Genomic DNA, 27,195 nt, shown 5'->3' with positions numbered 1-27,195 from the left:
TACCTGTGGCCCATGCATCCACCCCACCACCTACCAACCAGGCAATTACTATGATTACTTATGCCCCTTTCCAGAGTTTCCTTTTGCCTATAAAAGCAAACAAGAAGCTATAATCTTACTTTCTCGTATTTTAGACAAAAGGTAGCATACTATCAGCACTTCTTCCCACTTAATCATATATCATATATTAGTACACAGAACATGCCCTCATATTTTGTTTTAACTGCATAGTATACCCTTATTTTGTATATGTACCATACTTATTAATGTCATCTTTTCACATCTTTTATCATTTAAGGCTAGTCAACCTTTTGCAACTGAAATCTCTGAACATGGTTATAGTTAAATCGTGGAACCATTAAACATCAGGTTTTAATTTTGCTTATAAGAGTAGAACAACCACTCAACCGAAAACACTCAGAGGCATTACTACCACTGGCTTATGTGGGGGCACTAGAAGATTGTTATCAGAAAAGATCAGTAAGATGGGATTTTGGGAGGGGGCAGTGTTTTGGGAGGGGGCAGAGGAAGCATGTGGGTCTTTTCTAGGAGGATGGCACACAGAAAGATGTATAGATTCTGTTCATTTATAACTTATTCATGGAAATAACATGACAGCCTAGTAATAAGATTTATATTATTATTTTATTGATTACGTTGGTTTTGTCGTCCAATTTAGAATGTCAAGGAATTAATATATCTCAAGAGTCTGCCAGGGCTTCCCTGGTGGCGCAGTGGTTGAGAGTCTGCCTGCCGATACAGGGGACACAGGTTCGTGCCCCGGTCCGGGAAAATCCCACATGCCGCAGACCGGCTGGGTCCGTGAGCCATGGGCGCTGAGGCTGCGCGTCCTGAGCCTGTGCTCCGCAATGTGAGAGGCCACAACAGTGAGAGGCCCACGTACCGCAAAAAAAAAAAAAAAAAAAATGTCTGCCATATGTACTGTCACAAAAACTCCCATTTTTAAAGATCAGGAAACTGAAGTGAAGAGTGGTGAAACAATTTGTCAAAGGTCGGTGGTAGAACTTAAACCTGACTGCAGATATGTCTAAGTCTAAAGTCAGTATGGTGCCTGTCATGGTATATACTGCATGAATTATGTGCTGCTTGCTGTTGTGGTTTGTATTAGTTCAGGTTCTCCAGAGAAACAGAGCCAACAGGGTGCGTGTGTGCGTGCGTGCTTGTGTGTGTCCACGCACGCATGCGCACACATATTTGTTTGTGAATGTATAAAGAGAAGAAGGAGATTTACTATAAAGAACTGACTCAGGCAATTACGAAGTCTGGCAAGTCCCACAATCTGCCGGGTGAGTAGGCAAGCTGGAGACCCAGGAGAGCTGACAGTGTAGTTCTAGTCCAAAGGCCAGGAGGCTCAAGACCTAGTTCTAGTCCAAAGGTAGGAAAAAAGCCAATATCCCAGTTTGAAGGCCATCAGGCAGGGAGAATCCTCTCTTACCTGGGGGAGGGTCAGCCTCTTTGTTCTACTCAGGCCTCCTGGGATGAGGCCCACCCACATTAGGGAGGGCAACCTGACCTGCTCACTCTACTGATCTGAATGTTAATCTCATCCAGAAACATCTTAACCCTCACCCAGAATAATGTTTGACCACATATTTGGGCACTCCATGTCCCAGCCAGGTTGACACATAAAATTAACCAACACACAGTTGGTTACAGTCACAGGGAGCAGAGTGGTGAGCAAAAACCTTTGTGTTCTACCAACAGTCACTCTTCATTCACTTGACATCAGGTCTGAAGAAAACTCAACTCCAAGTGGTGTCTACAAAACACCTATTTTCTTATCTCCTTTTTGATAGAATATATTTCTTAAATTCTTGGCAATTAAATTTAAAAATTACCTCTTCTATTAAATAATGAATACAGTATGTAAAACTCATAATTCTTATTTTTGCAACATTGTATTAAGCTCTGGTCTAAGTAGCTTTATTTTTTTTTTAATTTTTTTTATTTTTTAAGTAGCTTTATTTTTAATATGCCCTATGCTGCATAAAATAATCTACTGTGGCTGGCTTGAATAGGTCTTTTACTGAAAGAAGGACACAGGAGGAGGAAGAAAAGGAAAGAATAAAAGAAGCCAACAAATAAACGGGTCACACCCCACCCAAGGCTGGTCTTGCCTCAAGGGCAGTGCATTGAAACATTCTCTGCCTCTGCTTCTGGGGCCTTAGGGAAACTCATTTATGCTCATTAGCCTTCATCAGTAGGTCCTGCCAACATCCAGCATTTTTTCATTACACTGTGTTTTCAGCAAAACCTCATTAGCTGAAGAAACCAGGCAGATGCTTTATACATCTCAATTCCAACTGGAGACACCATATCCACAGTATTTTTCCTGCAAGAGCCAAGTAACAGGCTACAGCAGTTTGAACACAGGCACATCCTGATTGGAACACACTGGCATCTTATTCTGACATTTCCAACCAAGCCAAAGCAGCTACTTGGAGAAAATGAATAGGGATGCAGAGGAAAGTGGTAAGTGGAAATACCAACAACAGCATGGTTAAAAAGCTAAACTTAGCTTAAGAGTAGAGAAGGCCAGGGAGAAAATGGCCCTTTAGGATCCCTGTATTTATACATTGCATTAGTGACTATACAAACTTTCTATTTAAGAGGAAAACAAATGAATTTTAAAAAGTATTCCCAGACCTCAGACACAGTTTCAAATGCCTGAATGAATAAATCGGGCAATGGTTTTTGAGAGCAGTCCTTTCAATGACTGCAATTATCTTGGAAGAGAATACTTACTAATCATCCTTTTGTCACAACAAATTGATTTGTTAAACTGTTTTTACTCCTGTCTAAGCACACGCTGTAACTGAATGTTTCTATATTTTTATCTTAAAGAAATGACTGTGCTAAAGGTCTTGTTTATTTCGAAACGATGCTAAAATGACTATATGGGCCCAGGTGGAGAAACCCTGACTCATGGTGTTCACACAGATTTAATCATAACCAGCAGGAAGAACAAATGATGAGAAACTTATAAAAACACAACAGAGTGGTCAACATAGAGAAAGACTGGTAAAATGAGGGTGAGATAGGGGAGGTAGAGGCAGAAGAAGAGGAGTATAGGTTCCAAAAATCTAGCCATTTCCCTCTCAGGGTTTCCATGTCATTTCAAAGGACCTCAGGTATTGGGTTATCACCAATGAAAGGTCTCCAGTGGTAGACAAATGGAAACCAGCTATTTAGAATCAAGGGGGAAAAGGAAGCAAGTTATAGCAAGACAACTTGTTTTTGGTTTTTCTCCTTTGGATGCCTGCACGGACTAGATCATTTCTCTGGTGTTTGAGTTGAAATGCCAGATGTAGAAGGGGCCATTTTTATCATCTGGGAGTAGGTAATAAAAAAAGGTGTGAGGGAGTCCATGAGAGGACTCCACTTCAGCCAGAGCAGCACAACTTTTAAACTATTTTTTATGCTGAAATTCTGCCTAAGATTTTGTCTGAAAAATGTGTTTCCTTGATAAAAATCAGTAATCCACTTGATGGATGAGGAGACTGAGGTACAGGCAAGGGAAATGGTCCAGGTCCTGAGCAAGTTAGTGGCAGACCCAGAAATAGAATCCAGGTCTCTGTACTAACTTGGTCTAGTGTTCTCTCTACCAAATCAGACTGCCTCATCTTACTAGCTTAACACTAAACTTTTCAGTACACTAGAGAATTGCCAAGTGCATGACTCCATGTATGAGTGGAAATGAATAGACAGGCCACATGTACAATTATTACAATGTGAAAGCCACCTAAGAGAGGCTTTGAAGGGAGAAAAGTATAAAAACCTGTACTACTTTCTCTTTCAGCACTAGATGCTCTTCTCAAGAACAAAAAGACTGGGCTAATTAAACAGTGCAAGGGAGAACCTGTGGTAAGATTTATAGCTGCTGGGTTAGAGACCGAACAGTTACAGAGGAACCCAGCAAGCTCTAGAATCCAACGAGCTTTTAACTATATAGAGCCATGTTCACTGGTTGAGGCCAAACTGTTTCTCGTGTAGATTCTCACCGGGGACCTGACTGTGGGGGGCACACGCTACCATCGCTCTTAGCAGAGTAAATCTAAATGTCTTCCATATTGATGAGATCACAATGCAACAAATCTGTGTACTAGAAATGCTCAGGGTTTGTTCACCTGTTCATTCATCCAAACATCATGGTAGGAACCAGGGATGGCAGAAAGATAGATGAAATGTTATTCCTATTCTTCAGGAACTCACCATAGAACGGAAAGACAAACTATATATGGAGTTCAGTAGGATAGTAAATACAATGCTATTAACCGGTGGGTGCTTTGAGGGCAAGGGAGGGAGCAGCTAATTTAGTCTCAGAGAATTGAGAAGGACTTTATAGAAAAAGGTATATGAGCTGTAAGAATGAAAAGGATAAACGTAAAGGATGATATAATAGAGTAACTGGAGATAGGGCTACTTTAGATTAATGGTCAGAAAATAATTCTCCTGGGGGGTGTCATTAAATCTGAGACTGAATTCAATATCAAGAAGGAACAAGATCTGGTAACAAACACTCAGGCAGAAGGAATAGCAAAGGCCCTGAGAAGAAAAGGCTTGAAGGGTTTGAGGAACTAAGAAGAGACCAGTGTATGTGGAGTATAACAAGCAAGCAAAAGAATAAGAAGTGAGGGTGGTGTTATGGCTCAAAAGGGCCTTCTAAGGAAACAAGGCATTTGGCTTTCATCTAAGTGGAACGAAAAGCTACTTTTTAAAAGGGTTTCAAACAAGGAAAGACTCAATGTAATTTACATTTTTAGAACAATAGTAATAAATACATATATAGTACCTACTATAGGCCAGGTTCTGCCCAAGCATTTTATATATATTAACTTGTAATGGCTGCTATATAAACATGATTGGCAGAAGGCAGAGTGGACACAAGGAGGTTCATTGAGTGCTGCAGTTGAGAGATGATAGTGGTTGGAATGAAGAAGGAGCAAGTGAAAAGATCTCAGGAGTATTTAGGAAATAGAATTGACATGACTGGAATGACAGAAACTAAATAGTGGTTTCACATTCCTACTGGTAAGTGACTGGTTGATAAATGATTATTTGTTGGCCTAGCTATAGAAGCACTATGCTAGCTGCTGTGTGGAAGCTGCAATAATGAAAGATATGCTGCTTAAGACTATCTACCTTAGTCATAATCAAGGGACAATGAGGACACAGGAAAATGACATTAATATTATAAGCCCCACTGGCAGTGATTCTTCACTTAAGCAAACTTTAGTCAGGCTCCTGAACCTCCTTGTAGGCTCATCTGTGTGCTTCCTTGTAAAATTCAGTTTTAGCAAGAATCCTGCTTAGTCAGTTTAACCAGAACCCTCACCATCAATATCTATTTGTTCAGCCTCTGTATCTGTTCAGATTCCTCATCCTCTACCATCCCCCAAGTGATATCTGATCACCCTGGCCTGTCTTAATCAAAGAATCCTGTTGGTTGGTTTAGCCAGAATCCCACTTACCTGTGATATTTCCTCTTAGTAATTTTTCATCCACTGACCACCACCCTGCTCCTTGGCTATAAATTCCCTCTTGCCCATGCTATATTTGGAGTTGAGTCCAATGTCTCTTCCCCACTGTAAAATCCCACTGCAGTGGTCCGTATACCTATTGTGATGGTCCTGAACAGTCTGCCTTATCATTTTTAATAAGTGTCACCGAATAGTACTTTCTCTAATACCATGTAGTAAATGTGCATTTTCACCATGGTGTATATGGCTCACCAGGCCACACTTCAGGACACCTGGGTTCCAGCACTGGATATGTACCTGTGTGACCTTGGACATGTCACTTCTCTTTGAATCTCAGTTTCCTGCTCTATAAAATGAGGGAATTGAACAAGATGCTCTTGATAATCTTAATAGTCTCTTAATATACTTTTAATATTCTACCATGTATGTGAGGTACAGTTAATAAACATAATGGCATGGCAAATAATTTTGAACTTTATTGGTGAAACAAGAAGAAATCAACTCCTCTCTACAGAGCTATGGGTAGTTTTATGGTTTATATAGACACATTTGATTAAAAAATAAAACATTCCCAAATCTAGGCTAAGGTCTATAATAATACATTTGGATCAAGTGTGTCTTAGTGAAGGAAAGTTTCTAGAAAGTGATTTTCATTTTTATGTAAGTGTGAAAAATCATTTTATCTTATCTCTTGCCTTATTTTCTTTGGCTAATGAACACTATAGAATATAAAATATTTCACTTAGGGACAGATACATAAGTAGAGACCTTTTAAGGAAAAGCTATTTAGCCACAACAGCAGTCTTAAAAACACTATAAATGCAGTATACATTAAATCTTAATCGGCTCTTATTAGGATAAACTTCTAGAATAGAAATTATTACATTAAAGGGTATTACATTATATGATACAGGAAACTCGATATAGCCATATATTACATTATATGATACAGGAAACTTGACATAGCCAAATAAAGAAACATCATATAGACATTTAAAACAACATTTTATAGAAATAATATGAAAAATAACTATGATAGTATAAATAAGTGTTAGCGAGTGCAAAACTGAATATCCAGTAAGACTATGCATAATAAGAAAGCCTATGCATAGTAATAGCCAAAATGTTGAAAATCTAATGTTTTTCTCCAGACTGTTTAGGATTTTTCTCATTCTCATTAATGAGAAAGTAATATTATTTATAAAATAAGTTATGTGGAATAAAATAAAAATAGCAATAATATTTATTTAGGTCTTATAATGTCAGACATTTTGTTAAGAGCTTTACATATATTACCACTTAATTACATACAACCACCATGAGTTATGAAGTATTACCCCTACTTAATAGATGAAGAAAGTGAGGTGTAGAGAGATTAATTAAACTGTCCAAGGTCACTGAGTTAGTAAGTAGAAGAAATGGGTTTTATATAAGCTAGGCCTGTATGATGCAAAGCCACTATACTATATCACCTTCTTAAAAATAAAAATTACATATATATCTCATATTCTTTAATCTTCAGGAAAATAATTTGTACAAAATTTTATGCAACTGTATTTTCAGAAAACAAAGTAAGAAACCCCCTTTTCTTCATTAATTTGAAAAATGAGAGACCAACAAGTGTATATGTTTTTAGCTCAGATCTGTATAAATATGTACATGATTTAGTAAATACGTACTGACTTTCATCCTAAATTTAGAAACTTTGCAGCTTGGAAAATAAGCTTTTATGACTAAAAAGCATTCCTTTCATATTGACCTTTTCTCCAAAGACTGTCAAAGTAGATCAATCCATTTTAATTGGCATATTAAATGTGCTAGTCTACTTCTCAGATTCAAAGCTTGGGTATCACTGAAAATGATAAATTCTCTCAAGGGTGCTTCAACACACATGATCTGCTCTATCATGATGATTATGCCATAAACGTAAAATATTGCTTCAAGTAACTGAGCAAAAATACTCATATTTTATTAGTACAATGGCAAAAACACCTGGAACTCTCTAAGGACCTTGTGAGAGAACACCGCTCCTCACTGTCAGGGAGTAGGGTTCCCAAAGCCCAGTCCTCTGGTTGACAGTGCCTCATAATATGGATTATTAAATAAGAGAGGGTTAGAATAGAAATAAAGGATAGGTTTCTCTTCAAAGATCAATAGACCTTTAAAAACTTTTTGTAGATTCAAGGATAAGAAAAAAAGGGAAATAAGGAAGTCCCAGGTAAATTCATAAATTTATTTATATTTATGAATAAACAGGATTCTGTTCTCAGAGTAAAATGCCAGGAATATAAGTGGGCTCAGTGTGTTGAATCAGAACAGGGGCACAAATTGAGACTTGCAGTAGATTCATTAAAACAATACTAGATCATAATATTCCTTGTACATCGTTAATTTGGACAATAAACCTTGTTTTCTTGCTTGGGTCTATTTTTCCTCTTTTACATTTCAGCCATGAATATAAGAAGTCTTCATCTTATAGATGAAATATTTCATTATATCTCATGCCTATTATTGGAATTTTAATTTTAGCAAGTTCAGTTGGTTAATTAGCATGACATGTCTCTGGTGGCGCAGTGGTTAGGAATCCGCCTGCCAATGCAGGGGACACGGGTTCGATCCCTGGTCTGGGAAGATCCCACATGCCGCGGAGCAACTAAGCCCGTGAGCTACAACTACTGAGCCTGCGCTCTAGAGCCCACGAGCCACAGCTACTGAAGCCCGTGCATTTAGAGCCCGTGCTCTGTAACAAGAGAAGCCACTGCAATGAGAAGTTCACGCACCGCAATGAAGAGTAGCCCCTGCTCACTGCCCGCGCGCAGCAACGAAGACCCAATGCAGCCAAAAATTGAAAAAAAGAAGAATGATGCTATTATATTTGTTTAAGCTCATTTTTTCTTTTTTCTTTTTTTTTACTTCAAATTTAACTTTTCTAAGTTCTGGATGTTTTTGACCAAGTATTTAATTTTCATTGGCTCTGGTATAAATATTAGTTGATAGGAGACTTTCATTTCCCTTAAAGACTGCAGACAGTATTCCTGAAGAGAACCTTTGTGTATTGTGGCATAGGCGGGCTAGACTTTCAGAAGCATTTCTGATGTCTTGACTATTTTATTCTGTTTCATTATGATAATCATAAGAACTTCTGTTCAGCACTCAAATTCATTCCCATGCTTGTAAATAAATTTGGCTTTTTGGTCCCACACAAGCACTTTCTTTCTTTGTCAAGCTAATGAAGTAGAGTTTTTTTAATCCTTTAAGTAGAAATTATGTCTCAAACTGGTTACACTATTTCAGAGCATTAGAATGAACAAATAAAACTGAGCCTCATGCAAAGTTTCCCTAAATCACCTAAGGCTAATAAACCTTTAAAAACTGTGAACAGATCTGAAACAAGAATATAACAAAGGGAAGCAGGTATAAATCCATATTCTAGGAGTGCTGTATAACAAATCTACTAAATTAGAAGAGGTTTATAACCTGTCTTGGACTGCAGCAAACTCACTTCCTGAACAGATGGTCTCCCATCATTTAATCACTCTTTAACTCCCTACAATCTGGCTTTTGGGCACACTATGTACTAAAATCACTCAAAGGTTACCTGTAACCCAGATCATGGAAGCCAGCAACAAAAGTGCTAGAAGGAGATTCACGAATCAAACCCAGCCAAATAATTTTATAGATTAGAAAACTACGGTCCATAAATGTTAGGAGATCTTCCCCAGATTACACGAGGGGTGAACAATGCAAGGTCAAAACACCAGCATTTGAGTTTCTGCCAGTGCTGTGCTGTTCTCCCCTGTTAATTAGGTAGTCAGCTTTCTCGAACCACTGTCTCACAGTTAACATTTTTCAGACTTTCAATCCAATGACACTGTTTTACCTTCTGGCTGGATTCTTCTGTCCTGCCCTTCCTTGAACATCCCTTTACTCCACCATCTGTATTACCTGTACCCTTACAAAGAACTAAGCCTTAAGCCTAGCTTTCCAAAATCATCTGCTCTCATAGTTTCAATTCCCATCATGAGCCATGTACAACAGCAACACGACTTTGTAACTTTTCTTTTCATTAACTGCTGGGTACCTCAATTAACTACCATGTCTGCATTGAAACTATCAAAATGCAAATAATAATAGCTAATATTTATTGAGTGCTTAACTATAAACTAGGGGCTGCTCTAAGCTCTTTACCTATATTAACTCATTTAAATCTTTAACAAATCTATGAGGTATTATTCTGATTTCACATGTGAGGAAACTAAGGCACAGAGAGTTTAATCAACTTGCCCAAACTTGGATTCAAACCCATGCAATGTGCCTCCAGAGGCTGTGCTCTTAATTGTTTTGCTAGGCAGAATGTCTATATGAAATCTCTACTATTTATATTCTTGAATGCTAAAATAGCATTTTCATATCGGAGTGTTTTTACCTGTGACTTTTCTGTTGATATTAGAATGGCTTATTTATGTAAAAATTCTGTTGCATTCAATATCTATTTCAAGAAACAAGTTCAATTTTTTGCAGATTGATTTAAAAATTAAGAAAAGAAATCCAATTCCTGGCTGGTCTTATTCTATTGCCTGTTAAATGTGTTAGTTTCAGATAGAATCCTGCAAACATTTAAAAAGATACTAAGTTTGTTTTCCTATTAAGCCAAGAATCTTCTATATGTTGATTAGTATAACACACATTTCAAAATAAAGTCCATTTGCTACAGAACTCCAAAAAGCCCCCAGTCGCTACAAAAGGATGTCCTTTTTAGGGTCAACGTATCCCCAGTGGAAAATCATAATGCAGAACACAATGAATCCGTGAAATGGACATAGTAAGCTGCTTACAGTTTCTTCCAAATATGAATGAGTAGTAAAGGCTGAAAACAAACAGTCTCCAAGTGACCTATCTCACATTAACATGGCAGAGGCTCTGCAGTGTGAACAGTCTAAATCCCATCCACAGATAACCAGCAGGTAGTCAGCACGAGAATTACCTAGGCAACAGAAAATGATGGACCCCCTAACAGGAACAAGTTAGGGTGAAAAAAGAAGGGGAGTAAACACTCAAATAAAGAATCTTGCTAGCCTCTGGAAAGTATCTTCCTTTGGATAAGGAAGAAGGAACTCCCTAATAAAATTACTAACTGTTAGACTTGTGGACTTGGTCTCATCTCAGTGCTAACAGGGAAGAAGAAAGTAACAATTAGACCCTTTTAACATTACAAATGTTATATATAATGTATCCCAGCATACATTTTGTACTGATGTAACATCTTTCCACTTAATTTTTCAGATCATTTCCACAGACCTCTCAGTCTCCTAAGGCACAGGTGAAACTATTTTTCTGTGATGTGATATTGAGCCAGGCTGTCCAGGAAGCAAAATATTTCCTCTGTTAACTCCTTCATACCATTATGAAAATCATTGCTTCCATGCTTGACATGCCTTCCTCCTTTCCTTCTTCAGTTAATACCTTCATATTGGTTCTGCCACTTGACAACTGTGTGACCTTGGAAAAATTACCAAACCTCTCTGAGACTTGCATTATCTATCTATAAAGTGGGTATAATAATATTTATTTCAGAAAAGTGTTAAAATCAGACATAATACATATAAAACAGTTCGTACCTGCCTATAATCATCAGAAGCACAATCAATAGCGGTTTTCTATTTTTCTCACTTCCTTTCTCTAGCCTTGTCAAATACCAAACTAGACTGATAGAAGGCAAAAAAGAATAAGACACATTCCCTGCTCTGAGTACCCCTGCCAGAGAGGCAGGCATGTAAAACAACAACTACAATAGCATGATAAGTGTTATAACATGGTGTATGCAAAGGGTTATAGGAAAGCAGCCTTCTAAACCCCTAGGACTTGTTTTCAGGGAGTAATTTATAGGATGATTAGATAATATGATCTTTTGTATAATTTATCTTTTCCAAATCAAACGTGACATAGGAAAGTAGGGGTAAGTGGAGCAGGCATTGTTACCTTATCTACAAGACTAAAGAACAGATTAAATAACAGTTTGGTATAAATTATTCTCCTTCACATGTTTCTTTACCAATTTTAATAATTCTGGCATTTAATTTACTTGGTTTGCATCTACTTGGAGCTATCACAACTGTTCAGTGAACATCTACCCTGCTAAAATCCCAGTGTTAGGTTCATCAATCAAGATCTGAAGAAGCACAGAGTGTGGCTGGAGAACAAGATATTTAACAGAAACAATGAGAGAAGACTCAAGCATGGTAAGTGAGACCTGGGCTTCTAGTTCTAGAGAGTGGTGTTCGCACATACACTCAATTCTCATTCCTCTCCAGATCCCACAGAAATGACCATATAGATGCTAAAAATAAACAAAACAAAACAAAAAGACTAAAGCCATAACAAAAAAGAGAAAAAGAAAAAAGGGGTATCAAATCAGATATTTCAGCACATTTCTAGTGTAAAAGATGGCAAATAGAAGTGCATTAATGAAGAAAGCAGAGCAGAGGAAGCCTATATAACCAAACTATACCACTTAGAGCATTACCATAATGCTGCCACAGGTATGGGAGTTGATCCACCAAATAGAGGGGCCCCAGAAGGGTACTTGGTTTGCAGAAGCACTGGACAGAAGAAGTGAGACGTGACACAGAACTGATAAAGGCCACAGTGGCTGGCCTGAGGCCCCACACAAGGAGCCACAGTCAGCAATGAAACAATAAAACGGGGTTTTTCTCTTAACATACTGAACAAACTGGCTGGGATGAGTTAATGCTTTTAGTGTTGGCAATAGGTTCCTCAAAGTAAAGCCCTTCACATTCTGGCATTTGGCAAGAGTAATGAGGGTCTTGTTTGTTCCCCACTGGATCCTCAAGAGACAAAACTCCCAATCACGTCTTCCTCACTCCCTGTTGGGGCTGCGGGACAGGGGGAGAGGACCACTTAATACACTGAGAATAATCAGACCATCATCTATCACCTAATACACAAGTGAACAAATGAGGATCACCAGGTATGTGAAAAATAACCAACGGGAAGAAAGAGAAACACCACATTAGTAAAACATAAAAATTACCTTGGGTATTACGCTTAGTGAAATAAGCCAGATATAGAAAGGCAAATATTGCATGATTCCACTTATATGAGGTACCTGAATAGACAAATTCATAAAGACAGAAAGTAGAATAGAGGTTACCAGGAGCTGGAGGGAGGGGAGTAGAGGGAGTCACTGTTTAATGGGTACACAGTTTTTGTTGGGGATGATGAAAATGTTTTGGGTATAGATAGCAGTGATGGTTATACAACATTGCAAATTTATTTAATGCCACTGAATTGTGCACTTATGAATGGTTAAAATGATAAATATCATGTAATGCATATATTACCACAATAATAAAAAAGAAAAAGATCACTCAGGAAATTTAACAAATGGTGCTCTGACAACGGGATCTCTGCATACAAAGAATGGAGCTGAATGCCTACCACATACCATGTACAAAAATTAACTAAAAATGGATCAGAGGCCTAAATGTAAGAGCTAAACCTATAAAATTATTAGAAGAAAACACAGGCAGAAATCTTTGTGACCCTGGATTAGACACCAAAAGCACAGCAAAAAAAAAAAAAAAAAAAAGATAAATCAGACTTCATCAAAATGCAAATTGTCTGTGCTTCAAATGACACCATCAAGAAATTGGAATAATAGTTCACCAAATGGGAGGAAATATTTCAAAATAATAGAAGGAACTCATATGTAGAACACATAAAGAACTATTACAACACAATAATAAAAAAGACAAAGAACCCAATTTTAAAATGACCACAATATCTTAAAAGACATTTGTCCAAAGAGATACATATACATATGCCCCAAAAATACATGAATAGATGCTCAATGACTTTAGTAACTAGAGTAACTAGGGCAATGCAAGTCAAAACCACAATGATATATCACTTCTTATACACTAAAAGACTATAATCAAAAAGACAGATAATAACAAGAATGTAGAGAAATTGGAACCCTCATACATTGCTGGTAGGAGTGCAAAATGGTGCAATCGCTTTGAAAAACAGCCTGCAGTCCTTCAAAATATTAAACATAAAATTAGCATATGACTCAGCAATTCCATTATATCCAAGAAAAATGAAAACATGTCACACAAAAACGTGTACACAAAACTTCATGGCAGCATTAGACACAATAGCCAAAAAGTGGAAACAACCCAAATGTCCATCACCAGATGGATGGATAAATAAAGTGGTATACACACACAATGAAATGTTATTTCGCCATAAAAGGACTGAAATACTGATACACACTACAACACTGATGAACTTTGAAAACATGTGGAGTGAAAAAATCTAGTCACAAAATACCACACATTATATGATATACCCAGAATAGGAAAATCCATATAGACAGAAAGTAGGTTAGTAGTTGCCTAGGGCTGGGGTAGGGAGAGAGAGATAGGTTGAAGAAAGTAGAGAGTGCCTGGGGTCATGAAAATATTCTAAAATTTATTGTGATGAATACACTAAAAACCATTGAATTGTACACTTTAAATTAGTGAATTGTACTGGATGTAAATTATATTTCAATAAAGCTTTTATTAAAAAATAAATGTTCAATAAATTATAGCAAATATTATTTTTAAAAATTACAGAAAAAAAAGACTATTCAAGGAACAGAAGAGATCTTAACTCTTAATTTTTATTCATAGAAAGACTTATGAAGAAATATTATCCATTAAAAAAAGGGGCAAGAGGGCTTCCCTGGTGGCGCAGTGGTTGAGAGTCCGCCTGCCGATGCAGGGGACACGGGTTCGTGCCCCGGTCTGGGAAGATCCCACATGCCGCGGAGCGGCTGGGCCCGTGAGCCATGGTTGCTGAGCCTGCATGTCCAGAGCCTGTGCTCCGAAACGGAAGAGGCCACAACAGTGAGAGGCCGGCATACCTCAAAAAACAAACAAACAAACAAACAAACAAAAAAAGGGGGCAAAAAAGAACAGGATAGCCCAGACTCAGTTTTCCCTCCTGCTCTAAATACAATTATTTACCCTGGAAATAATTCAGTGGATAATGAGTCAAGGGCTCTGAGAACTGGAAAGAAGGCTGGCTAAGAACCAACCCCAGGACTTGAAGAATGGCAATGTGGTGAGAGTCCTAAGATCCCATACACACTGGGCTGAGCACTGTAGAGGCCTGCAGCCTGAAACAACCATCAGGCGTAGACAAAAAAATAAACACAAAAGCAATAAAAGTCTGTTCTCTCTGGCCAAAGGACTGGGAAACAAGAACCACAACAGCGACCAAGTGGGGAGATCCAACCCTAGTTCCTCTACTTGAGGTACTAGTTGGCCAATCTGCCTTCAGCAGCACCTTCAAAGCCCTAGTGGGCCCACCCAACCTCTGTTTTACAACCAGGGCACTTGATGGGCCAACACGACTGTAGCATCAGCAAAGAAGCCCCAGTGAACTGTCTTGACCCCTGCTCCACAAATCAGGCTTTAGTGGGCAGTCCAATTCATCTAGGATAGCAGCAGTGAAGCTCCAAGGGCCATCCCAACCCCCACTCCACAACCAGTGCACCAGCATGGAATTCTGAGCAGCCTACAGCAGCAGCTTCTCAGCAGTGCCAAGACTACCCAACCCCTGGGTAACCAGCAAGTGGGCCGATACACCTGCATCAGCTGAGTTTGTTATCTCCAGGCCGTCCACCCAGTGGCATAAGGAGACTTAGACCAAGAGAAATGGCATATTACCTGTAGAAGAACACAAATTTGAATTGGCAAGGGATTTCTTGTCTGAAACTATGGAGGCCAGAAGTACACAATCATTCTTAGTGCTGAAAGAAAACAACTGTCAATCAGGAATCCTGCATCTAATGAAAGTAGCCTTCAGGAATGAAAAGGAAGTAGACATTATTAGACAAAGGAAAACTAAGAAATTTGTTGCTAGAAGACCTACTCATAAATAATGTCTAAAGAAAGCTATGCGAACAGAAAGAAAATGACAACAGAAGAAGGCAGGGACATTCAAAAAGGAAAGAATGATGAAATGGGAGAAGTTGGGATAAATACAATAGACTTTTTTTTTTTTTTTTTTAACTATACTGCTTGGCATTTTATATTTGAATATTTTGCATTAATTTTAAATGGTCTATTAAAAAAGTAGTAATGCAAACCAGTATATGACAAACCAACAGCATGCACAAAAGGTACAAGTGTATATTATATGAATAAAAGTTCAAAAAGTCAGTCTTTATGATCACCTCCTCCCTTTCCCAGAACTAGCCAGTTTTGTATGATAAAACATGTACTCATAAATAGCTTATTTTATACAATATGATTATTCTTAACCCACCATTCTGTGAGCTACCCTTTACTTTATGTTTACTGAGCATTTATTATAATCCACTTCTTGTGCCATTTCATGTCAATTTACCACAGTCTTTTTAATCCCTGCATAGATTTATAAAAATTTATTAGATCTGTCTCCTACTTCTTGATATTAATATTGTTTTTAATATTTAAAGGAGTTTTAAAGCACAATTGACTTTTACCTCATGACTTTCTTTAAGGGTTACATTTACATTATTCAAAAATTTAGAAGACAGATCTGGTTTAAAAAAAAAAGAAAGGCTTTTCTGGAAATGGGGAAATTACATAGTTAATAGTACCAAATGTAACAATGTAATTGCATTGTAATCTCCTCTATATTATTTCACTTTTTACAAAATGCATCTATGTAACTTTTATATGTAGTTAAAGGAAGAGGAACTGTATAGGCTTTTAAAGGATCCTATATGAAAAAGAGGCCAGGGTTTCAGGATGAAGGTTGTACTAAGAGTGGAGGCCTGGGAGTGGGTGAAGGTGAGTTGTGATATTAGATCAGCAAATTGGCTGAGATCATAGTACAGGGATGGTTGGGAGAAATTTGGAGAAATTGTAAGATATAAGTGAAAAACACAGAAATGAGGTGACTGTATGAGGATATGGAATTTAGACTCTACCCTATAGGCAGTATAGAGTGTCATGGAAGGTTTTCAGGAAACAACATAAACGAATCCATACTTTATAAGATCGTGTGTTCTCAAGCACAGAGAATAAACAGGAGGAGAGACTGAAGACAGAGAGGGATTACTAAAACCATGCCATTGAGTAGTAATGAAGTCTGAGTGGTACATGGCAGTGGGGATAAATATGAAGAGACAAATGTAGATGCTACTTTGAAGGCAGAGCCAATATGATAACCACCTGAATGTAAGAGCTACTGGCATGAGACCAAAGGAGTATTGAAGATGGTCCTTATCCAAGGTAGGGACTATGGAGAAAAGAGCTACTTTGAAGCGAGAAGATAAATTTGGCATTAGAAATGTTGGGTTTCATTAAAAAAAATTTTTAAACCACGTTATTGAGATATAATTTACATATAAAAAGTTGTACATATATAAACTATACAACTCAATGAGACAGAGTTATGTATACATCCAGAAATGTTGGGTTTTAAAGACTAGATCTGTGGAGAGACGATCACCAGGTAGTTGGAAATTCAAGCTTAAATATTAGGAAAGAGGTCAGAATTAGAGAAATAGATTTAGGGATATTTGCATAAGTCCACGATTTTCCATGACATACCTTCGTCCCACACATACCATCAAGCACACTCAAACATTCAAGTTAAACCCTGAGAATCTCCTATATAACAGGTGTTATGGTACTATGACAGATACTGAAGCTACAAAAGTGAATAAAACATGGTCTCTGGTCTCTAGGAACATACATTCTGAGGTCTGCAAAAGTTTTCTTGTTTTCTTTTGGTCAAAATCTCACAATACTATAAAGTATATCTGCTACTGCTAACAATGCATTTCTTTCTACTCCTCTAAACTTTATTTATAAAAGGGAATTTTATTCTCCAAGTAACATCAAGAGAAAACAGCAACTCCTGACTAGTGAGAGAGTAGTGAGGAGGGTCATCCCAGCTGATACCCTTTTCCAACCTCAGCCTTAACCCCGGATACAAAAGTACTTCCCTTTTCCAAAAATAAATTTGCTAAGGGTAATGTTAAGAAAATCAACAGCTGCCAATTCAGTCCTCAATGTTTTGGATTTGCAATGTGCCAATAGCCCCATGCACACTTGAAGGAGTGGACCTTTCTACAGTTCTGGCACACTCACAGCTCTCTGGATTCTGGAAGACTTCCTTCTGCCATAACCCTTCTGTGAAGGAATAAGCTGGCCCAGCAGGCCTGGGTTGTTTAAATCTTGAAAATTCCCAAGAAAGGCATGCTTTCAGGATGGGCTTTCTGGCTTCGTGGAATGTTCTGTCAGATAAGAATGTTTTTGCATGCCTGAGGTGCTGGGCCATACTGTTCCGGTCTGTCTAGATGGTTTATGCAAACAATGTGATTTATGGTGAACATCTGCTTTTTCTCTGGGGGGGTTAGAGCTTCAATAACTGCGGTCAATCATGCAGGTGCTACATGCTTACACAACTGACCCCCAATAAACACCCTTGATGCTCAAGCCTGAGCAAGCTTCCCTAGCTGGCAGCACTTTGCATATGTAGTCACACATCACTCCTGGGTAACTGTGTCTCACATGACTCCACTGGGTGAGAATATTTGGAAGCTTGTGCCTGGTTTCCTCAGGACTTGACCCATGTGCCTTCACTAATTTTATCCTCTCTCCTTTTTTTGTAATAAACTGTAAGTGTTGAGTATAACAGCTTCTGAGTCCTGTGAGTGCTGGGGACCTCAGATACAACTTCCTTCGAAGTCAGGGATTTCTCTTGTTTCCAGGAAATGTCTGAACTTTACTATTCTACTTACTTTTTCTGACATTTGACAGGGTCAATCCACACAGATCAGTTAGTTTCAAGATCTGACCTGGTCAATCATGATTGAGAGGGCACTGACACCAGCATTTCAGGCAGAGGGCCCTGTCTGACTTCCGTATTTCACCAAGCCAAGCCATCTAGCCCCAACAATGGATACGGGCATGCCAGGTCTTGGCTACTGCTTAAATGGTTGAGAAAGTGGAAAAGGCACCTCACTATTTTATATACCACCACAACCAAGCTGCCAGTAGGGTGGGGCGATAACACCTCCCGGCAATTTTCTGCTGCCAATCTTTCCTATCATTTCCTTCTCAGAAACTATATACAATGTATGGATGTAATCCCAACATGGCTGCAGGAGAAAAGCCCCTGTCCTGACCCTAGAGCAAGGTTCTTAGATAGGATATGACTCTACCTGGGAGGTACATCACATAATTTAGTAGCAACATTAGAAAATGATTTCAATATAAAAAATATACCTAGAGTAAATTCTCTATAAAATTCACTCTCACTCACTTGTACTCTGCCTTCCTGAGTGGGAGAGAAAGAGTTGCAAGAATATTGTATGTCAAAAATTACATATAACCCACGCCCACCTTATATGGGGTCAAGCATGAAGTGTTTAAATGGTTGATTTTGTTAGCTGTGTGCTTTGATGTTCTCTGGTTCCTGCCCCCACATCTCAAACCTGCAACCAATAGGTCACTTTATATTCTAAGAAAAGGCTTTGAGATTTCATCACCCTAGAAGTGCATCACACATGCTATGTAAGTGATACACACTAGTCTTAAAATGGCTCAGAGTCACAGCACTAGGTAACATGAAGTTAAATATATTCCACTTTACCGACTGGTAAATATATTCCAGAGATGAGTGGTAAATAAAGATAAAGGCCAAATCCCTGCCTTATATGGGAACTAATAGGCCAGTGTAAAATTTTTATCACATATTAACATAGGCATCTTTCTCCCAAAAGCTTCTCATCTACGAACCACTCAGAGTAACTAGATGTTTTGTTTGAGGACCAGCAAAAGAAGCAGAGAAACAGTGTGAGAGAACCTATTAATACTAATGATACTAATGAGGCTGGTTGGCTCTCCCTTTCTCTCGTTAAAACAAGCATTTATGTGTGTGTTTGTGTGTGTGTGTGTATGTGTTATACATATATTTTTAAAGTAAAAGGAGTATTTCAATTTCGTAAGCATATTTTCTGTAAGTGCTGATGCTATTCTTATTAAATAAATTTAATAAGTGTGTGCTTGGAATCCCAGGCACACACTCAGGTTCATTCCCTGTCTCCTCAGGCAATTTCAACAATTCACACTACAGTTTCATTTTAACAGTACTCATTACTGGTATCATTTAATACATGAGGGTTTGCTCAAGTCAACATCAATCTTCTGATCCTGCAAACACTTATTTTGTTGACACAACACAGTCTGAATCCATAGGTACTAAATGTAAAAAAAAAATTTTAACTATTTATTCACCTGACATGTTACCAAGTACTAAGAACAACTCTGTCTGTCACTCAGTCCTGTCACAGAGACATAGCACTGGATAGACATCAAGTGAAGGGCCTTTCATGGAACCCCACTCCCTTCAGTAACAGAGCCATCTCATCTGTCCCCATGCCACCCATATATACTGCATCTTCTCAAAGACATTTGACACCTTAAACACAACCACTGTGAAGGTGAAAATGTTTACCTGTGAGACATCTCGTGGGACACATCTGACTCATACTTCCTCATTAACAAATAGCCCTTTACCACAGGTAAATCTTAACTAACCAGAAGACAGAAAAGCTTTGCCCTCAGAAGGAACAATAAAAACCCATTCAGAATAAAATTTCTTCTTCAATTAAGTGTTAAATGTCTGGATGAGTCTAAGTTATGAAATAAAATATCTTTATATATCTCTTTACCTGATTGGAAAACCTCATGCTCACATTACGTTGATTCTGTAGTGGGACATAACGCTGAACAGGATCAATGTCTTTAGGACTAATTAATTCATCAGCTGAAAAAAAAAAAGGAAATGACATGATCAAAAATGTATCTATAAAACACTGTAAACCAACTGGACCTAATAGATGTTTATAGAACACTCCATCCAACAAGAGCAGAATATACATCCTTCTCAATGCACATGTAATACCTTTCATACGCTAGGCCATAAAATAAGCATCAGTGAATTTAAAAGGATTTAAATCATACAAAGTATATACTTCAACCATAACAGAATGAAATACCAGAATTTAGAAATAGAATTCAAATAGAATTCTATTCAAATAGAATCAGTTGAAATTGATTTCAACCACAATAGAAATCAATTAACAGGAAGAAGTTTTAGAAATTCACAAACATACTAAAATTAAACAACACACTTCTAAGTAACCAATGGGTCAGAAAAGAAATGAAAAGGGAAATTAGAAAATACTTTCTAATGTACTTTCTGATGAGATGATTGAAAAAGAAGACACAACATACCAAAACTTAGGGGATTTAGGTAAAGCAATGCTCAGAGGGAAATTGACAACTGTAATTGCTTACATTAAAACAGAAAATTCTTGGAACTTCCCTGGTGGCGCAGTGGTTAAGAATCTGCCTGCCAATGCAGGGGACATGGGTTCGATCCCCAGTCTGGGAAGATCCTATGTGACACTGAGCAACTAAGCCCATGCGCCACAACTACTGAGCCTGTGCTCTAGAGCCCGGGAACCACAACTACTGAGCCCACGTGCCATAACTACTGAAGCCTGCGTGCCTAGAGCCCACGCTCCGCAACAAGAGAAGCCACTGCAATGAGAAGCCCACACACTGCAACGAAGACCCAACAAAGCCATAAATAAATTAATTAATTAATTAAAAAATAAACAGAAAATTCTCCAGTCTATAATCTATATTCCACATTAAGAAAGCAGATGAAAAAGAGCTAACTAAATCAAAAGCAAGCAAGAGGAAGGAAATTAAGAGTGGAAATTAATGAAATAGAGTATAGAAAAACAATACAGAATATAAATGAAACCAAGTAGATTCTTGAAAAACTCAAAAGTTGACAAAACTTTAGCTAGCCTGACCAAAAAATAAAGAAAGAAGACTCAAATTACTAAATCAGGAATGAAACTAGGAACATTACTAGCAACCTTAAGGATTACAAGAGAATACTCTGAAAAAACGTATGCCAACAATTTAGATAACCTAGATGATATGGGAAAATTCCTAGAAATACATACATTACCAAAACTGACTCAAAGAGGAACAAAAATATGAACAGATGTGTAACAAGTAATGACTGAAACTTTCAACACAAAAAATGTTCAGGACCATGGGACTTCACTGATGAATTCTACCAAACAGTTAAAGAAGAATTAAAACCAATCTTTCACAAAAATTTTCCAAAAAATAATAGAGGGACACTTCTCAACTCATTCTAACAGTCCAGTATTACCTTAATACCAAAATCAAAGACACCGCAAGGGAAGAAAATCACAAATCAAAATCTTTTCTAAATATAGACACAAAACTACTCAACAAAAATACTAGCAAACTAAATCCAGTAACATATAAAAATGATTACATACCATGACCAAAAGGGACTTACCCCACAAATGCAAGAATGGCTTAACCTCCCCAAATCAGTTACTGTAATACACCATATCAATTGAACAAAGGACATAAAAATTACGTGACCAGCTCAGTAGACACAGAAAACACTTGACAAAATTCAGCATCCTTTCATGATAAAAGGCAGTCAACAAATTAGGGATAGACAGGAACTTCCTCATCCTGAAAAAGGGCATCTATGAAAAACCCATGGCTAATGTCACACTCAATGATGGAATGCTATGCTCCAAAGATCAGGAGTCAAGACAATGATGTCTACTCTTGCCACTTCTATTCAACATTGTACTGGAAGTTCCAGTCAGAGAAATTTGGCGAGAAAAAGTAATAAAAGGCATCCAGACTGAAAGGAAGAAGCTACAGTAATTAAGACAACGTGGTGCTGGCATAAAGACAGAGATCAGTGGAACAGACTGATCCACTGATCAGTCCAGAAATAAACTGTTACATTATGGTCAACTGATTTTTGACAAGGGTGCCAAAACAATTCAACAGGGAAAAGAATAGTTTTTTCCCCCACACAAAGTACTGAGATAGGTGAATATACAAAGGCAAAAGAATGAAGCTGGACCTCTTCTTCACACCACCTACAAAAATAAATGCAAAACAGATTTAAAAAGTTAAATGTAATAGTTAAAAATATAAAACTGTTAGAAGAAAATATAAGAGTAAATCTTTGTGACTTCGTATTAGACAAAATTACATCAAAACATAAGTAACAAAGGAAAAAATGAGATAAATTGGACTTTGCCAAAGCAATAAGCTTTTGTGTCTTAAAGGACACCATCAAGAAAGCAAAATGACAGCCCACAGAATGGGAGAAAATATTTGCAAATATCTTGTAGGGGACCCTCTATCTTGAATATATAAAGAACTCGTGCAACTTAACAATAAAATGACAAATAACCCAATTTAAAAATGGCCACAGGGCTTCCCTGGTGGCGCAGTGGTTGAGAGTTCGCCTGCCGATACAGGGGACACGGGTTCATGCCCTGGTCCAGGAAGATCCCACATGCCACGGAACGGTTAGGCCCGTGAGCCATGGCCGCTGAGCCTGCGCGTCTGGAGCCTGTGCTCCGCAACGGGAGAGGCCACAACAGTGAGAGGCCTGCGTACCGCAAAAAAAAAAAAAAAAAAAAAAAATGGGCACAGTATCTGAATAGACATTTCTCCAAAGAAGATATACCAATAAGCACATGAAAAGATGCTCAACAACATTAGTCATTTGAGGAATGCTTATCAAAACCACAATGAGATAACACCTCATACCCATTAGGATGGCTAATGTCAAAACACAGACAAGAATAAGGGTTGGAGAGAATGTAGAGAAATTAGAACCCTCATACACTCCTGGTTGGAAGGTAAAATGGCACAGCTACTTTGGAAAATAGTCTAGAAGCGCTCCAAATGTTAAACACAGAGTTACCATATGACTCAGCAAGGGAAATGAAAACATGTCAAACGATAACTTGCTCATGAAAGTTTAGAGCAGCATTATTCATAATAGCCAAAAAGTGGAAACAACCCAAATGTCCATCACCTGATGAATGGATAAATCAAAAGTGGTATAACCATACAATGGAATGTTATTTTGCCATAAAAAGGGACGAAGTGCAGGAATTCCCCGGCTTCCCAGTGGCTAGGACTCCACGCTTCCACTGCAGGGGGCACATGTTCGATCCTGGTAGGGGAACTAAGACTTCGAATGCTGTGCGGTGCAGACAAAAAAAAAAAAAAAAGGGAACAAAGTGCTAATACATGGATGAAACTTGAAGACAGGCTAAGTGAGTCATAAAGGCCATACATTATATGATTTGAGGTATATAAAATGTCCAGAATAGGTAAATCTATAGAAATAGAAAGTAGATTAATGATTGTCTAGCGCTAAGGGGAAGGATGAAGTGATTAGGGGTACGTGGGGAGTGACTGCTAAAGAGTATAGGGCTTTTTTGGGGGGGGGGATTGATGACAATATTCTAAAATTGATTGTGGTTATAGTTGCACAACTCTGTGAATATGCTAAAATATATTGAACTGTAAACTTTAAGTAGGTGAAATGTATGTAATTTTACCTCAATAAAGTTGTTCTGCAATAAAAATAATGTATTTGCAGTTTCAAGGAAGAAAACTAGTTCAGTGAGGGAAGACAGTGTTTCCTAACACTAAATTCTAAAAGAGATTTCTGAGATGGAGCATTTTTTATGGGGCACTGACCAGAATGAAGGCAATGTCTTCAACTGCTGTTGTACTATAAGCATGGAAGCCCTTTTCATGTGGTAGTTCCTTGTTTATGATTTAGTTACCTATTTTATAGCAAACACTGATTTTCTAAAAGTCTAAAGTTTCTAAAGAAAAAAATTACTGTAATAATTAACTATTTTCTAAGAACACAATGGGTAGTTCAGGCCTTGGGAAAAGAAACAGCATATTGAGTCTTTTTGCTCTAACATAAAAGTCACATAGTTTTGTTGTATAATTATTAACTAAGGCATACATAGAGCAAAATATTAAATTTCACCAATTAAAAACTGGACTGAATTAGTGAAAGCCATATATTACAGAATATTTTTAAAGATTTACTGTTCTATTATGCTCATGTAATTCCAATTAACTGCCCACAAAATGTTGTTAAGCAGATATCCAACTGAGGCTCCTTTAATGAATAAATAAGACTTTGTTAGTAAAGGTGGTGTGTGGAATCTTAATAACATCCATAGAAGTTTGATGGTGCTTGGGGCAGGGGGGACAGTTATACAATAGTCAAGAGCAACTAAATGATTCAATCTTCTGAGACCTTATTCATTTTAACCAGTGAGTTGTTAACCAGATGACACACAGCTAGGTCAGAGTGCTAATTAATATGCAGCATCTCTTTTTCTAGCAGGAGATAAGTATGTGGTTTCGTAGTCTGCAATACACCTACTCATGTCCTCTACTGCCTTTTTAGAAGTGCAGCAGGCAAAGGAGAAACTGTTTCTTTGAAGGCTCTTTCGTATTCAAAATGGTCATAAAACAGAGATGAAGGCATGACCTGGATTATTTCTATTCACTCTGGTCTTAACATAAGAAAATGCTATCTACACTCAAAATTTGTCTACATTCAATACATTTATTTTGGAGTAAGGAAGGTCCAATGTTTTGTTACTGACTGATATTGTTTTCAATCTTTGTGTTTTAAAGCTCAATCTGCTTATATAGAATATGGTCAATTCTGCATTCAACCCCAAGCTGTATATACAGCAAAAAGCAGGATGAAGAAGGTTTAGATCTCAAATCCCATATCCCAGGTACCAGTTTTCAGTCTCAGACTCACAGAAAAATTTCATCATGCTCATTTGTTTCCAAGTGTAGTATACAGAAACTTATGATTCTGATGTTAAAATTCTTGTCCTTAGATAGGTTAACCACTCCTCTGCCAAAATATGTTTTATTTAGCTGATTATCAACAAGGCTTCTTTGTATTCATGCTAATAAGATGGAAATAAAATTCTAACTAGAGATAACCTTACCAACTTGGCTTGATTCTAAGAAAACTACCTTATGTATGTTATTTTTTTCTTTTGGAAAATCTTAAAGCAAAACCTGCATAGATAATATCAAATCCTTATCAAAGAGCTGTCCCTTTAAAGAAAAAAATTTTCTACAGGTTCTTAAATTAGGATTAAGTATATATGGAGACACAGAAAATATAGTCAGGAAATGAGCAAACTGAAGACAGCATTAACTTAATTTTCTCTTCTTTGAATAGCTTCTGTCTGCTCTTATATATATCATTTGTGTAAAGCTTGAATTGGAAATCTGGACTTTGAAATATTCTTCCCTAATGGAATGTAAAAAGGAACCAAAGATGATTATTCTTACAGCACAAACAAATTTAGCTTTTATGCAGTAATACTAAGAACAACAAAGACAATAACAGTATTTCACACAGTAAGCAGTTCTTTTAGTGCAGGTACAGTATTTACAGTCAGCTTGTTTCATAATCTGTTTGTCATAAAAGAATTCTGACTATTATGATAACCTTTTTGATGGAAATGCTAATAATATTAAAAAATTTAGCAAGGAATGGTACAGCAAGATGCATAATGCTTTTTTGTGTGCATTAAATTAACTTTCATTTCAATGTATCCAAAGATACTTCAGCTGAAGTTTTAGGAGAAGCTGAAAAACAATTCTTCAAAGAATTATGAATAGTGGCTCCATTATGCCTCCACCTCACTGAGTAAACTGCCAACATGTATTTACTGGAAAGAAGAAAACTTTGAGACACTTGATTCCTTTTGGCAAGTGGTTTACTACAGGTATGACCAAGCATGATTGTTATACTAAATCACAACTGTATTCCATTTATAAAAGAGACTCAAAGTTTCCATAGCCTTCTGCTAGCACCCTATCTACTAAGCTGAATGCAGCCCAAAATGATCATAGTTGTACTCACACCTATTTGACTTTCTTCCCAGAAACATCCATCATCATTCAGTGCAATAGACATATTAATGTACTTTTCCATGCTAAGAAACTTCCCCAAGACCTCTTAACAGCATGAAACACCACCCAAATCCAAAAAGAATGTCAATGTCAACAAAGACATACTTATTTCTAAAGACTTGATAATAAGAAAAAAAACTGTTCCCGATCTTCTTCACTTACCCAGGAGTTTTGCAATGACATAAAGGGCTTGTCCCCAAAGAAACAGTTTTCCATCACGGCCACAGTTGCTAGGAAATCGCTTCTGACTACCAGGGTTTCTTTTTTCATATTCTACAAAATCAGCTGGCACAAAGTAGTACTTTGGTATGACAGGATAACCTATGGAGTTTAAAAATAAATATTTAAAATATAACAAATCAGTACCCTCCTCAAATTTTCCCTTCAAAAACTACAATGATGACAAAGCACAAAGAGAGAAAGTTGTCCAATAGGATAGGAAAATTTGACTCTTTTCAGAAATTCCCAGTGAAAAATGTGGGAAAAGCTTCTTTACTTTAAAACTAATTTGACAGGATATGTTATATGTTAGCCAACAATGTGTACATAATCTCTTTTAACAACATTTAACACCTTTAAATGAATCAATAAATATATAGTATGCAAATATGTAGAGCCATAGAAGAAGCTATTTTTAATAGAATTAGTCTGTGGAAGCTTTACAAATGAGATACTGTGTAATCTTAAATGAAGAATTATAACCCTGAGCGATTGCTTAGAGCAAAGAAATCCCCATTTTAAACATTAAGGCCATTATCTACTAT

General features: G+C 37.4%; 1 protein-coding gene across 11 annotated transcripts in view; it reads right to left on the bottom strand.

Annotated features, from left to right (window-relative positions):
• The window catches only part of PHKB (phosphorylase kinase regulatory subunit beta), a 216,033-nt gene that overhangs the window by 66,499 nt on the left and 122,339 nt on the right, over positions 1 to 27,195 (bottom strand). For all 11 annotated transcript variants that reach the window (XM_032614033.1, XM_032614023.1, XM_032614024.1 and 8 more), the window contains 2 exons: positions 26,594 to 26,752; positions 20,245 to 20,339 (listed from right to left, as the gene is read on the bottom strand). In XM_032614033.1, the coding sequence (XP_032469924.1) occupies positions 20,245 to 20,339; positions 26,594 to 26,752 (254 nt within the window). The remainder of the gene's footprint in view (positions 1 to 20,244; positions 20,340 to 26,593; positions 26,753 to 27,195) is intronic.

This window comes from Phocoena sinus, chromosome 19 (assembly GCF_008692025.1).
Source record: "Phocoena sinus isolate mPhoSin1 chromosome 19, mPhoSin1.pri, whole genome shotgun sequence".
Classification (NCBI taxonomy): domain Eukaryota; kingdom Metazoa; phylum Chordata; class Mammalia; order Artiodactyla; family Phocoenidae; genus Phocoena; species Phocoena sinus.
The sequence above is the reverse complement of the archived record's forward strand: the minus strand, read 5'-3'. Positions and strand labels throughout refer to the sequence as shown.